General features: G+C 40.4%; 1 protein-coding gene across 1 annotated transcript; it reads right to left on the bottom strand.

The window, feature by feature from the left end:
• Positions 1–188: 188 nt before the first annotated feature.
• Positions 189–15,571, bottom strand: LOC306841053 (guanine nucleotide-binding protein G(I)/G(S)/G(O) subunit gamma-2). The gene is made up of 4 exons (XM_079370690.1): positions 15,362–15,571; positions 5,305–5,379; positions 1,423–1,541; positions 189–1,100 (listed from the first exon to the last, which is right to left on the bottom strand). Exons 3-4 carry the CDS (start codon positions 1,507–1,509, stop codon positions 972–974), a joined length of 216 nt encoding a protein of 71 aa, XP_079226816.1. The 5' UTR covers positions 1,510–1,541; positions 5,305–5,379; positions 15,362–15,571; the 3' UTR covers positions 189–971.
• Between the last annotated feature and the right edge of the window lie 226 nt (positions 15,572–15,797).

The following is a 15,797-nucleotide window of genomic DNA, read 5'->3' as shown; positions in this document are numbered from 1 at the left end:
AGATTAGGAGTGATTTATATCTGAGAGATATCCTTGTTGAATCATTCGAGTTTTAATTCATTTTGGAACTTCCAGCTGAAGGCTGCCCCGGTTTCATACAAAGTCCACATGAAAGGAAAATAAAGAAGTAGACTGACTGTCCATGTCATGCATTAATAGGTAATGATACAAACACAAACATTCAGAACTCACAGCACAGCACAGTTTACTTGCTATTCATTTTATACAAATAGTAGAAAGAGGGTTTGTATCTGAAGGGGACAAACAGCATCACATTTGCCAGATAGATGTTGATACACAGAGAATTATTTTCACACAGGTAATTGTAAAGAGAATCACAGAGTAGACTGTTTCAAACATCCCATTAAAAAAGCGTTCACCAACCTGTTTGTGTAAGAGCTCGTATCACGTACAGTTATAGAAAGTTATTTAGATGATAGGTAAAGTTGAAACAAACTGAATAAAATAAAGAACTCATAGAAACTTTCCAATAAACAGGTGGCGTCTAGCGGTAGGTATATTTTCGTTTGCTGTCCGACAATGCTCGACACACCCACAAGCCATTTATCAACATAACATTTGGAAGTCCCAGAAGAACCACAAAATATTTTTTCTTCTCATTTTAGCTTTTTTTTTTTTTTTTTTTTTTTTTCCTTTGTACACATCACAACCTGAAGACTTGGTAAGCTGTCCGTCAGTTGTCATACTCCTCCTCATCACCACCACCATCATCCTTTTTGTGTCATCTAAAAGCACAGACCCCCTTCAACATGCTGCAACACCCGTCAAAAAACAATCCAAACCCTTTTCAATGGTTACATGTAAACTCTGTGGGTTTTAGGTGCCGTTCAAAAAAAAAGGAGGGCAATAATCGACATGCCCCCCCCTACTAGAAGTTTTCTACGTATTTTTGAACATCCACGTTCAAAGTCCCACACTGAGCAAACTGCTGAAGGGCCATGTTGTTGTGTTTACAGGATGGCACAGAAGAACTTCTTCTCCCTGAAAGGGTTCTCTGACGCGGGCACGGGCGATAACAGAGGGTCTTCTTTGGCGTGGGCTTCGCAGTACGACATTAAGTCTGCCGCTGCTTTGGACACCTGGAATGAAACAGATACACATTTGTATAAAATCAATACTTTAGCAGTGTTTTTCTTCTCTAAATCTCAGGCCGAACGCTCTACTGTCACATATATACAGGCAAACAGAGGGTGAAAAGTAAAGACTATGGTGTTGTGTTCATAAAGCATTCAAAGAAAAAAACCATTAAACAGGTTCAAAATGTCTGCAATATTCAAGCTTAAATAAAAGCCTAGAATTTAGATTTGTTTTTTTCATTATACACACAACCCACCCAGAAACAGATTTACAACCTTTAACCTCCACCACCACCTCTATCCTGAAGCTTTAACTACTGCACACCTTTATCCTGTCGATGTTGGCCTCCATTTTCAGCTGCTCCACCAGCTTCCTGGCTTGAGCGATGCTGGCTGTGTTATTGCTCGCCATCGGCGCTGTCAGTCGCGTCTCGTGTGCTTTGGCTGCGTGGAGGAGAAAGTCATTTCAACGCCTCAGACATTGTCGTTCAAACAGCGTGCCACTGATTAAGACTAGGAGTACTATAATAAAGAAGGCCTGCACAGTGAAGTGCTCAGACAGCCCGTTCACATTCCTGAGAATACACACACATACATGTACAGGCTTATTATTTATCGTGTCAGTTGCTAGGCAGCTCATGACAGTGAGGGGGAGGCAGGACAGGTGGGAGGAGGGTGAGGGGGCAGTGCTTTGTCCAGATTTATATTTAAAATAGATAAAAAGCATAACTAACATTGCTATCATGAAAGAAAAGACTCATTTATATCTTGTAATGGTGATTTTCTGAAAGCCTATACTTGTTCTTATTTTTACATTTTGGTCCCTGTGTCACCCAAGGGTGCAGCGTTAATGCTCTGCATCATGTGATGGATTTAAAACCTGTAAATGTGTCATTTGATCTGTGGTGACAAAGGCTGCCTCTCATTCAGTGTTTTTCGTTAAAGTTGAAGTTCCGTGTCCTCAGATGCTCGTCTGTCTTGATAACCTCTTTGATTAAACGGATCAAGCTGTGGGAGCCCTGAAACAGCGTCATCCTTGCTGTGTGATCAATCTTCCCTGTGCCTCCCCTCCTTCATCCGCCTGTTTGCGCTGCTGTGTGACTCAGTGTGGGGTTAAGACTGATCTCAGCGAGGTGCTGAAGCTGAGCATGAATATTGATGGCCCACAGTGGTGCACCTGCACACTGCTAAACTGATGGGAGAACTTCCGCTGTCACACTGACCTAATCATTATTAAAAAGCGATGCAGGTTCATGACTTCCACAGTTTGGAAGTTTCACACTGTAATCAGATTGATTTGGGTTTGATGGAGGTTATGCAAACAAGATCTCCAGTTTTATCAAAACATGGATGTGAACGGGCATGCTTTTCAATCTTTGCGTTTAGTTGTTTACAATTTTTTTGACAAGAATTCTTCACTCTCAAGATTCAACAACGTTCATATTTCCTTCTGTAATTAGAGGTAGAAAACATTAAACATTATGTGTGAAACTATACTGATCCTCCAAGACAATGTACAGGTGTTAATGTTTACAAAAGCTATGAGGCACACAATGCCTTGTCTTTGTTCATAAAAAAACACCACTAGATGGCAGGATGGGGTACAGTACTTAGAAAGAAGCATTTATTGTTTTCGTAAACACAGAGAATACAGGTCCATGAAACAAGTATAGTCATTAAATTAGATTAGGTATAATAGGTAGATTAGATTAGGTAATAGGTATTTATATATGTATATATATATATATATATATATATATATATATATATATAGAAAGAGAGAGAGAGAGAGAGAGAGGGAATATTAAAAACCCTGCATTTATTATAATACATAATTAGATTTGACTATATGACTTACAGAAACTTTTGTGGCATATATTACTGAGAAAAAATGACTGAGGACAACAAAATCAGGTGACAAGAACGTTTTTGTCCACTGATTTGGGTATGTTAGAGTTTATTGACTGACAGGAGGTCAGAATCAAAGTCTGTAAAGATTAATGGGCCTGATTGACTTCACTCATCTGTTACTGGTGGGGGCTTTGGAAGCCAGTCGGTGACGGTCGGCATCCTGGAAATACTTTCTCATCCTAATTTTCAGTCATCCTGACGACAGGCGAGCTGAGTGTTTACCATGTCCTCTTATTTTCAAGTCTGAAACATTTCCTCTGAACAGCGCTGGAAAATCTCCACTTATATTGTCAAATCAAGTGACAATCTGAAGAGGATGTGTGAGCCTAACCTGCAGCAGAGTGCTAAGTATTAACCGTGTCATATAAACAGTATGTTCAATAGTTGGCGGAGCTGAGGGATACTGGATGTTCTCAGTCTGTGGAGTTCACCTTTTAGGGTCATGGTTGTACAAATGCAACTCAGGTGGGCGTCAAAAAATAAATGTGTTGGTATTAGCGTCAGTAATTAAAGCTAAATGTAGGATTATTTTTCTTTGTACCTGTGAGGTCTAGAGACACCGTTTTAATAGCGAAGGAGATGACAGGCCAAAGTATCATGGAAAAAATAACTTGTATGTTATTCAAGAGTGCAGACATTCAGCAAAGCCCAAGTTTAATTCTGAGCCAGCTCTTCCTTAAGAAAACATAATCTCCCTGACAGACAGAGCTGATACTTATTATATACTAATACCAATTTTCAGTTTTCCTTTTTGTAGAAATACAGATTTAGAAAAATAAAGAAGTCATAAAGAATCTGTTCCACTCAGCTGGAGGGATTTTTGGATTCCATCTTCTCACGGGACTCCTGAGTTCAGCACTTTGTCAGGTGAAATACTAACGTCTGGGGTGGCGGTAGCTCAGCATGTAGGGACTTGAGTCGGGAACTGGAGCGTCACCGGTTCAATATCGATGCGGACCATAATATAAAAGTTGGTCTGGTAGCTGGAGAGGTTCCAGAGCACTGCCGAAGTGCCCTTGATCGCAAAGGTGTGATTGACAAGTACAAGTTTTGATGTGTCTTTGTACTGAGGCCATGATACTATTTCAAAACTCAGGAGACACCGAAACAGGCCATAATATCACCAGTGATAACATTGAAAGTTTGGAGTCTGATGAGAAGAGGGAGGCGTTTTCTTAACTGAAAATAATTAGACATCCTGACACAATAGCCTGGTTTGAGCTAAACTGACAGGATTAGATGCTTTAAATGTCTCTGATATAGCCTCAGGACCCAGCACCCACCCTCATTTATATAAAAAAGGCCTACATTTCTGGTATCTTCAACTAATTCTTCAGACTGGAGACTATCCCTGTCAGATTGGGGGGGTGTGGGTGATGCGTCTCCAGAGGTAAGACATGATAAAAAGTAACGAAAGAACGTAGCTACAGAGTCTGCTATACGACGCTATACTGACAATACTTTCCTTTGTATCAGTGCTGCTTGTAGTTCAATGGAATCACAATTTAAAACATATTTGAATAGGTGCAAACTGAGAGACCTAAACTAACATCGTTTAGATTTCTCATTAGATTTTAAGTGCTAAACACATTTACCTATAAGGTTCCTCTGGTTTTCCTCTCAACTTAGCATGTTAGCAAAAATAAATAAATACATAAATAAAGGGGAAGATTTTTTTTCAAAATGACCCAACCCCTTTTTTTGTGTTCACATAGAGAGAAGAAACACACAATTGTCTGCTCTAAAGATGACATAAGCTTGACACATCTTATTGTTAATGGAGCATGTGAAAATGCCAGCCTGACATTTTCATATCTGCATGGGAGGGGTGAGAAGATGGCGCCATGTAGTTGAGACCGTTGCATGTTCAAAAGCTGGTACTTTGAAGGCAACAAAAAAGGTTTTAATGAGAACAGATCAAGTATTTTGTTTTCTGTCTTTTTTGTCTCTGTCTGTTTGGATATGATTCCACTGCTTTTACTATGAACTCTGTTCATCTGTATATCATGAAATGTCTTTAGTTTCCTTCCTTCCTATCTGTCAGCTGCCTAAAATACCATCCTGAGATGTCACACAAGGTGTCACCATGCTGATAACTGTGACATCCCAACAGGCACTGCTAGATAATGCACTTTGATGGACACAGACATTATATATGTTTGCTTTCAAACTCTGCAGAAGCTTCCCCAAAAAACGGTACGTCACCAATTTCCAAACAGATTGAGTTTTGTTACCGCTATGACCCCTTATGGTGTAATATTATGAAACAGTGCCTCTCTCCCTTATCGTAACTCACCGTGTCTACTTGCTCCTCCGCACTTGGTCCTGCTGTCTGCTCACAGTTCAGTCAGCAGCACACGTCCTCCAAACTCTGTTAATAAAGGAAAAAGAGGTTGAAGACAGAAGCTTTGCATGTTTCCATTTCGGCATTTAAGAAAAAAAACTGTCAAGTGTGTGTGTGTGTGTGTGTGTGTGTGTGTGTGTGTGTGTGTGTGTGTGGTGTCGTCTGATCACTGCGTGTCAAAGTGTCACAGCTGGCTCTTTCAAACATAGCTGAGGGGGTTTGGAAAAAAACACTAATGGAGAAACATCACAACAAACCACAGATGCAAATGAAACAGAAAATAGGATAAATTAGATTATCGTTTTAAAGTAAAAGATTTTGCAGAATGATCTTATTTGCTTTTATCGATACAACTCTTATGTTTGTATTTCATGTTGAGCTTCAGGCAGTAAATCCTTAGCTTAGCTTATGTTAAAAACTGAAAACAGCAGGAGTCAGCTGACCTATAGGTACAGCTAGGTACAAAATGAACTGCGCCAAAAATGTTTTGGGTTATGGGAAATGTGTATACAGTATATTTTATTTTGCTGGGTGATGCTAACATTGATACAATATATTTTTGCGTGCTGACCATGAAGCTACTAAGCTAGTTATTGCTTAGCTGACATTAAGCTTAGCCTTGCAATGGAAATGGAAATAGAGAAGCAGCTAGCTTTTCTTGATCCAAATGAACACAGAAAAAGACGTACTAAAACACTCACGTAGGTCGGTGAAAATGAAGATAAGCTAAGATCTCAGGTTTATCTTCAAACTAATCAGACATGAAGACTGACAAACAGAATTTGCTTCTCCTGTTGTGACTCTACTCTTTCTGTCTGTGTTCTCCTCTTTATTTATTTCTCTGTTCCAACAGATTAATTCTTCACACATCTGTGACTCTGCAGATCAGTTTTCTGCTGCTTCTGACAAATGGGTCAATTTCTCTGCATGAGCATATCTGCAGAGGAAGGGAATTCCACCCTTCATAAATCATGGTGGCGTGCAACAGTAAAGCAGCATTACAGTAAAAAAAAATAATAATAAAAAAACAGCTCTCCAGCAAGGAAAGAAATCCCTATGGCACAGTACTCCAGCAGCAAGTAAACTGCTTCAGCTAAAAAAAAAGGAACAGTAAAAGAGCATGAGGTCACACTACTGTATCGTCACCTCTCTGCATTTTCTGGAGTCTGTAATCCTGCTGTTACAGGGTGTTATGCAAACTGTTTAATCATTTTTATCAGAGCAGTGATTCTTAAACCATCTGCTCGAGTGCCTTAGTTTCTAGCAGGATTTTCTTGTGGATAGTCATGGTAAAAATAAAGAATCTCTTTGTATTAATTAAAAAAATCAAGACTCGGGGCTGGTATACAAGCGGTTATGTCGGGCCCCTCCTATGTGCAGAGACTACAGTCCTCATTGCAGCGGCCATTGGTTCGACCTCAGCTCTTTGCTGTATATCATCCCCCCCTCTCCCCAGTGCAACGTTTCCTGACTCTCCTCAGCTGTCCCATCTAATTAAGACAAAAATGGCCAAAAAAATCTTTAAAAAAATCCAAGACTGGGAAATTAAGATACATTTTAGTGCCGATACTCATTTATTTACCCTTTTCTCTTTATTTAATAAAGATTTATAAAAGTAAGTGTATGCTTAATGTAAACAAATCACTAGGTAAGAAACTCTACCAACATAATTTAAAAAATATATGATTTTAATAGGAAGCCCTCAAGACAAAAAGGCAAATAATAAGCAGCAGTCGTAGCTTACAGCTTGAAACCAGCATTCAATGTCAAGCTGAAAATGTGACAACACTTTTTTCAGATAAACTAAAAAAATATATTATTAATCCTTCTTCAAATGTAAAAGTATGCAATTAAAAAAATCTAATCAATGCAGCACTTTCTCTTCCTTCGCGCTTTGTTGCCAACTCACACATTCCTGCATCCCATACAGACATCGTTTGTGTGTCAGTGTCTTAAAGAGTTCAAATATGTTCAACACACAGTTACAACTACTCACAAATATTGACATTACCCCGTTCGCTGAACATGTGACATTGTTGAGTTTTATTTGCTTTGAGCAGTATTTGCACAGACACATCCGCCTTGTCACTCATCAGACTCACATTTTCATCTGGGAGTTTTCAGGAAAACTACACAATCATCGTTTGCCCTGCTTGGACATGAAATGTAGTTCCCCACCTTAATGTTATCCATATATTAAACTCCAGGGCCTGACTTCATTGTGACATCCTTAACTGTCTGTTTTTACTCCACTCATTCATCAGTTTTCTTTTCACTGCTACAGAAAGCCAGCTGTTCTTTTAAATGAAAAAAAAAACATTGCTGAGTTAGATTTTCCCTGCAGGGAGAGGTGTGTGTCATCATATTTATGTTGCAGAGCAGCAGTGAGATCAGGCCAGGAGAGAGTGTTAAAACTGAGTGTGCAAGCTTTTTTTTTTTTTTTTTAACTTAATGTTTCTGTAATATAGTTCTCTACTTTTATGCCCACAAAGCATCTTAAACAAAAAGACAAGAAAGTGCATTATGAGATGTGGCTGGTGATCTATTTCTGTCCTGCGTTCAAGCCTTCTGCTTCTCGTCCCTCCCTCCATGGCAGACAGGTGTTCAGTGATGGGACTTTAACACCCCCAGCATGCTCTGTCCTGCTGCTAACACCATCGAATCAATCTGACCCCCTCTGCCATCCTTCCCCTGCCATTTGGAGCTGTTTTGAACCCCTTCCTCTGGGTTGTTCAGGGGGTCTGTGTTCATGACGAGGCGCTCCACAGATGTGATTATTGCTGCTGCTCCACTCTGAGTGTCGCTAACTTAAAGGGTGATTAAGCGCTGCAGGAAACATCCTGGTGAGGAAAATATAATTCCTGGCCTGTCGAGAGTGATGATCTCTGACGCACTCCCACACATGCTGAATCTCAGCTCGTTTCGTCTTTCTTTCTTTCCTGAGAGCACACCTTTTTTTTTTCTTCTCTCCAATCTGCTTTTTTACACAGATAGAAAAATGAAGGCGACCAGGCGGAGAATGATCTGTCCTCTTGTCATGCCCAGAGTGTGAAATCATAGCGTGGTAATTATAAATCTGTCCCCAGCTCCGCCAAATGGACCCTGGAGAGCTTGTGATTAACCTGTGAGGGTCTGCAGGGATGGGAGGAGGCAGAATGGGACCTCTGTTTACAGATAATCAAGGCTAAGTTTTAAGGCCCAGTAAGCCCATTCCCCTTCCTAACCTGCAACAGTTCAACATGATCAGCAGAAGTGTCAGGAGTACCAAAGTTTGGTCAGAATGCATTAGCAAGCTGGTTAAGCTAATGTTAGCGTCATGAGTTGGTTCAAAATAACATCTCCGTCTGGCTTTTTAAAAATGTGTTCCTGATTTGGTTTTCGCTTTGTATTTCTGAATGATGTTGTGCCAACAGACTGATAAAGCTGCATGTCCCAGGGTAAAATTATATTATTCTTGTTACTGTTCATTTTCACAATAATAAATTCAAGGTTGCCAAACCATTTTAGTTTTGAACGTCCAGTCTTTGAAGCCATTTGCATCACGCCCTTACATCACCTAGCATCTGAAAGTGATGTCCAACTGTTACTGTTAGGGGCTTCAGCTGTTGCACAATAAAAGAATTTCTTGCCAATATCTCCATAAGTTGACAGTGTTTGCTGTCCAGCTTGAGAAGGGAGAATAAGAAACGACATCTAGGAGCAGACTATTGACTCAGTTGCATGAAGAGTGTGTATAGAGATTGATCAGGGTGAAAAAAAATGTGTGACATGACTGCTGATGGGGTTAAGGATTGCGTTACAATCAATGCCCATTGATATTAATTGACTTTTCTACTTGAAGTCAAATGGAAACCAAAACATCAGATTCTGCAGCCTTTGTAAATAGTTAGAGGAAACCCCAGATTAAAAGAAAATAACATTAACCCAAACTTTGATGATACTGAAGACTGGATTTGCTCGTCGCTCATAAGATTTTAATTTACCCTATAAATATATAAAAGTTAGGTAATGATGTGGTCCTCGGCCTTCAAAATAACTTTGTGTTATCTTTTTATGGAATTAAGGTTGCTTGTCAGTCTCACAAGCCACAAGTCCAGCTAACACAAGTAAGTCTTAGCAAATATTAAATTGTGTTCTATGGGAGGGAAAATGTGTTTGAACTAGCCTTGACTTAAAGGGTAGTCTAACCTTAGCTACAGAGAAATACTATTCTACTAATCTTCCTAAAAAGATGAACTGAACAACTAAACTTGGGTGATAAAAAAGAGGCAACTTTTTTTAATCATGAAAACCCCCTTTACTCCCATAATAATTTACTTGGTAATTTTATTTACTGCAAGTTTTACCTTGGTTATAAAGAACATCTTTGTCATAATGTCTTAAAATACCAAGCAGCAGTGGTGCGTTAGCTATCATGCAGAAAGTTCAGTCATCAAATCCTCGCAGTGACTGTACCATCCTCAGTTTGTCAGAAGGCAATGAAGTGCAGGCCGAGATGTCGCCGTGAAAGAGGACGCAGTGAAGGACACATTCAGCTACACAAAGTTTTACAGAGTTGACTGACGAGAGAAAGTTACTCAGGGTCAGAAGAATCAAACAAATAAAAGCTGGAAATAGGAAAAAAAAAAAAAAAAAAAGAAAGGGAGAAGGAGGAGGATGATGATTTGTGATCTTTCAGAGCAGCTTTTTACAGCAACCTCGTCAAGGGAAGGTAACATGAAACTGACCTCAGGAGTTATTAATGAACACGATCAAGAGGATATTGACTATTGAATGTAACAGAGCACGGAGCCCTGCCCTTGAACAGGAGAAAGGACATCCCTCCCCATGCACACAAACATATAAAGAGACAGGACACAGAGGACATCACTATTTCTGTTAGACAAGCCCCGCACCTTGAGCTGACCTCAAGGATGTAAGAATCAACATCTTGAAAACTTCAGGCTTCTTGTCCATGCAAACTTCAATTAATATCCTGCTTTATCAAAAAACATACAGCACATTCAGCCTTTATAGCACATAGTCTAATTATGAAGTGTCTTATCTAGTAAGTTCCTTCAAGTTATGTAACAAAAATAAAGTTCGGAGGATCAGAAACTCTGGTCGTCAGTACTGTACTTAAAGACAAGGTAAATGAAGCCCCTTTTCAACCAAAGTTCAGAGGACTTCTCTTTAGTATCATTGTTTGTCTGACACTGTTAGCTGGTTGGCATAGAGGAGGTTTAGCCTCTGTTGGTTTTGATTGCGCTGAATTTTATTGCAAACAGATTCAATCAATCAACACTGGAAAATTCTGGTAGAAATCACAACCACAATTTCCCCCGAGGAAATTAATAAAGTGTATAAAATAAAGAATATAAAAAAGCCATTGCAGAGATCGACGAGGAGCTGGCAGAGGCCCAAAACTTGAACCTTGAATTGAGTGTCAAAGCACGATGAAAATGTAAACAATATTAAAAAAAATATGGTGTGCCTGCAGCTGCAGTCTTTTAAACATTGGCAGGTGACCTTAAACACTGCGAGTGCCTGACCAATCAGAGACGATCAGAACTGCAGGTCCTGACCGAAAAGGACATTGTCCCTGGACATTTGAAAGAAACTACCCTCTGAGTTGTATTTTTAAGGGTCGATCGATAACTCCAGAACTAGATTCTAGTTCCTTTGATTGAAATGCAGCAGTCCAAAGTGGGATTTAGTTACACAGCACCACCTGGCACGGGTTTGAAGTTCGATAGAAAATGGAGATCCCAAAATTTGGGTCTGTAACCGATGCATTCAGGAAACTCAGGATAGGTTATAGTACCTCAGTGGTTTGGTTGGAAACCTCTGGTTTTCTGTAACTCATGACATTCTAACAAGGCTAACTTTAGACAGTATGATTATTGGCCAGTTTTAAGCATAGAAAACTTTTTATGACCAAAACATTTTTTTCTAAAACGTTCAACCTAAATGTTCTTAGTTACTCTCAAAAAATATATCAACCAAGAAGAAAGCGAACCTGATGTCAGGCTAATCAAATCAGCACTTGAGTCCACTCATCAGGACTCATTGTTAGTGTGAGTGAGGTGACCAGCTATCTCTCTAAATTTGGCATTTATTATTGGTAAGCTGGTTTGTGAAGAATGAATGTAGCCAGAACATATTGGGTTTGGATCATTAGTCCTTTTATTTTGTGTGTGTCTCCTATTTGATTTGAAAAGTTAAGCAGCTCCTATTAAATTGAAATTGAACCTGACACACTTTTTTGTTTTCCTTCATCGTGCCACTGTGTCTCGGTCAGACCACTGCCACCCGTGATTATTCGATTACCCTGGACATCTGTGCCATTCTTAGCATGCCCTGCCCATCCTGCCATTTTAGAGATAGTGGTGTGTGCGTATATATGTGTGTGTTGGGGGTTTATCTAGGTCCCAGAAGGGGGGGGGGGGAGGCAGTGGCCCAGGAAATGATGCATCTTCTGGGAGTCAAGAAGGCAGCAGGGAGATGGCTTATTGCTCCAGGGGAGCACAAATGTGCCCTATTATATTTATTAAATGGAACGATCGAGGCTCTGCATGTTTCTTCTTTTTAAGATCAAAGCAGTGACCAAATGTTGTTGTTTTTCTCCACAAATGTTTTAAAGACACCTCCGAACTTTTTTTTATCTGTGTTTTGTAACTGCAGTTGATGTGAGTGGAGGAAAACTATGCACAACTTTAAAGCTTCATTTATTCAGAAGCATTAAAAAAAAGAAACGTTTCTGCATGTGGCCAGAATAAATAATGTACACCAGCCAGTGAGTATTGGCTGGTAATGAAAGAGTTGTGAATCTCCCCTGGCTGCTTTGTAAGGAACCACACCATCAGGACAAATCTCTTCTCCACCCCCAAAATGATTTTTTTTGAAAGTGGACAGTTTGGTTCACTAAATATGAAGTTAAACTTCCACTGGTGGCTTCACAGCTTTTGTGTACATCAAACTCTCTCTCCCCTGCCTCAGCTGTGGACTCAGCAGGATTCTTACATTTGACTTGAGTGAGGAGGCATAAACATACTTTTCCTCTGGAATCAATCAGCATGCCAAGAATAACAGGCCCTACTTCTGGGCTGTTAACAATATTACAAACATCCGGACTTGTTTACATTTTGCTGAGAGCCTGAGTGTGCTGCTTGGGCTCTTTCAGATCCTGAAAAGTGATAAAAGGCTATCTGCTCTGTGCAGGAGTCTGCTTATAAATGTCATACAGGCCGCCAGAAACTTAGATTTGTAGATGTGTAGCTGATGCTAATTCATCAGAATTCTGACTCATTGGAGACTTGCAGCTGGAGAGTTGCAGCTTAGTAATGTTTAAGTTACATTAAATGACTTGAGATGATGACTTGAATGCTGTGAGAAATACAGAATGAATAGAACCTCTAAGCCTTAAGCTTTAGCTGTGTGACTTAAGAATTGACTTTGTTGGACACAATTTAAAAATAAAAGAAAAAGGAAACACTGCACCTCCTCCTGTACTCCTTCATCCACAACCTCGCCCCTCCCTGTCTGTTTGACCTTTTTTACGTCGCCACTCCAGCCTGCTCACTCAGATCCTCCTCCTCCATCCACCTCATTGTGCCCTCTGCCCGCCTTAGCACCATGGGGAGCAGAGCTTTTAGCCGCTCTGCTCCTCAGCTCTGAAACTCTCTGCCCCCTGACATTGACTGTCCCTCCATCTTCAGATCCAGACTTAAAACTCACCTGTTCAAGATCGCTTACTCACTTTAACAATATCCCTGTTAATGACACTGTCTTACATTTCTTTTGTGGACAGACCTCAAAAGACTAAAAAAACACTCTGAAGCCTGAAGTCTGATCGGATTACAAAAAGATGAGGACCTGGAACATGACAGTTGTAAGGAATAAGATTAAGAGCTCAAAAGTCAGTCAAAAGTCATAACAACAAAAATAATCAGGTCTTTGATGACTGAAAATAACTGTAGACCTGTAACTTAACTAAACAAAAACCATGAACAAGGTCTCATGCCTAACCCTAAAGACCTTTGGACTTTGTAGGACATGTCAAAAGCCTTGAGACAGTAACTCAATCCAGGCTTTGGTCACAAAAAAAGGAGGACTTGAGACTTTTCTATCAAAAGCCTTGACATTGGTAGAGAAAAACATACTTTGAATGGGACAAACAACTTGACTTAGAATTGCCTTTAAATAAAAGTTTAAAATAGCTTTGGAGATTTGGACTGGAGTCCAACTTGATAGCACAAAAAAAAAAAAAAAATCAGACTTGAAACTGGACATGACACACTCAAGACTATCTTGAGTCTTTCCTTGAGATTCCCAGTCCCTATCCCAAGATACTGAGCAGTTAGATCTGTGGGTTGACCTGAAAACTGTAAGAATGAAAAAACAAGACTCTACTTTTACTTGATTCCTGAAAAATGGGACTAACTTGTGTTTACTCTGAAGACTAAACTAACAACAAAAATATTCTTGTTGCATGTTTTTTTTTACCTGGACAACTAAAACTATTTGCTTGACTTGGATTTTCTGAAAAGAATTTGAGACCTTTTTGGGATGAAATTTAAGACTTTGCTGATCCTTTTCCTGAAAAGAACTACGGATCCCTTTTTCCAGATAGACTTAATGCTAAACGGTTGAATGAGCTTTAGACACTAAATCAACACCATTAGAAGCAAACAAGTGCAACGAGTACAAAGGTTGATGCCTCCAGTGCGTCAACATCCTTGTCACATTACCGCTGAAGCCTTGTAAATCTGAGACACAAGTTTGTCTGTTTTTAAAAGACGAAACATACAGGTTCAAATAAAGATGACTTCAACAAGAATGATAAAATGATGCTTTTAGGAAGATGAGCCAAGAATTGCATTTCTGTGTTAGGGCAACAATGGGAGAGGTCAAAGTGATCAATAAGGCGTGGATAGCGTTGCATTCTTCTTATTCTCTCCCTTCATTACTCCCTAACTCCCTCTCTGCTCTCCATCTGTAGCACTCTTTTCACTTTGTTCTGGAAAACTCTCAAGGTTTTTTTAAGTGTCTTGTTTATCCTTGGATACTTTTTTTCCCGTAGTCTCATCATCGATGTGTGCAGAACAATCTTTGGCCTTGGAGCAGCATGCTTTGGAGATACAGTACGAGCTGCCCGTATGTGATCTCTTGCGTAATTCTGACTTGCAGTGAGCATTTGTAACAGGCCTGTATATGTAACACACAACCCCGCACGCATGACTGGATGATTTAAGCGTGAGTAGTACATGATGCTTTTGTGATGACGAGCCAACTGTTGGAAGAACAGCATGCCTGCGTTGGTTTTCTTGGATTTCCTGTGAATGCATGCTGCTGTCAGCTACTGTATGTCTATGAGCAACTTAAAAACACAAAAACCCCTCCTCCACCTCCTCCTCTGCCGACCATCTGCCTGGTACAACCACTACATACATCTTGTGTGTGGTCGAATGCTTTCCCCTCTCAGTATAGAGAGAGTGGAGAAAGCACAGGAAAAAAGACCTTCCAGAAGACTTGTGGGATTCCTCTTCGGTTTTCTGGAACCTTTATCAATCACACCCCCTTTACCTACATCTCCCCTCTTCAACTCCCTCTTTTTTTTAAACCCCCCTCTGCATTTTCTTAATTCCTGTAGCTACATATCATAAGATCGACCCAATCCTTAGGGGAAAATAAGAAAAGGAGGGGAAAGGGAGTCAATTATCTTATTCCCCCTCACATTTACACATGCATGAAGGGGTGGGGGGGGGGGGGGGGGGGGGGGGATAAAATCAGCAGCCCACCTGACAGGGAGATGGTTTTATACAGATTTTATTGGGAGGAGGGGATTCCATGATGTAAACCAGCCAGTGGCATCAATCTCGCCCCTCGATCGTTCGCAAAATGACAGCGTACAAATGACAAAATCCTCCCCTCCTCCTCTGGAACACACCCTGCTTTAGATATAATTAACCCAGATGCTACCAGAACAGAAAAATAAGGACTGCAGCCCAAACAATTGAACAATTCCTACCGTTATTTTTCTGTGTTTAGTCTCCCTTTGTGAGCGTTAACGCATCCAGTCCTGCAGAGTAGTATCCACGCTCTTCTGTCACACACAAACACACACACACAGTCAGTCACTAAGCAAGAGCAGGCGAGTGCATCCACGCTCATAACACACACTCCTCTCTCTGTATGCCTTTCTCTCTCTCTCTCTCTCTCCAGCTGAGATCCTCTCGGCCTCCCTCCTCACTGCTGCTCTGAGTCTCCACCCTTCAGCCAAACACTCAGGCTACGAGAAACTACCCTATTCCTCCTCCTCCTCCTCTTCCTCATCCTCCTCCCCCCTCTGTCTTTCTCTTTTCTGATATCTGTGCACACTCCCTCCGCTTTGCTATGGTCCATAGAAAAAGCCACGACTGTCTTTCTAAACAGCTACAGTAAACAAATATAGCAGAAAAGCTGAC

This window comes from Symphodus melops, assembly GCF_947650265.1.
Source record: "Symphodus melops genome assembly, chromosome: 19".
In the NCBI taxonomy this organism is placed as follows: Eukaryota; Metazoa; Chordata; class Actinopteri; order Labriformes; family Labridae; genus Symphodus; species Symphodus melops.
This window is presented reverse-complemented; position numbering and strand designations above follow the sequence as displayed.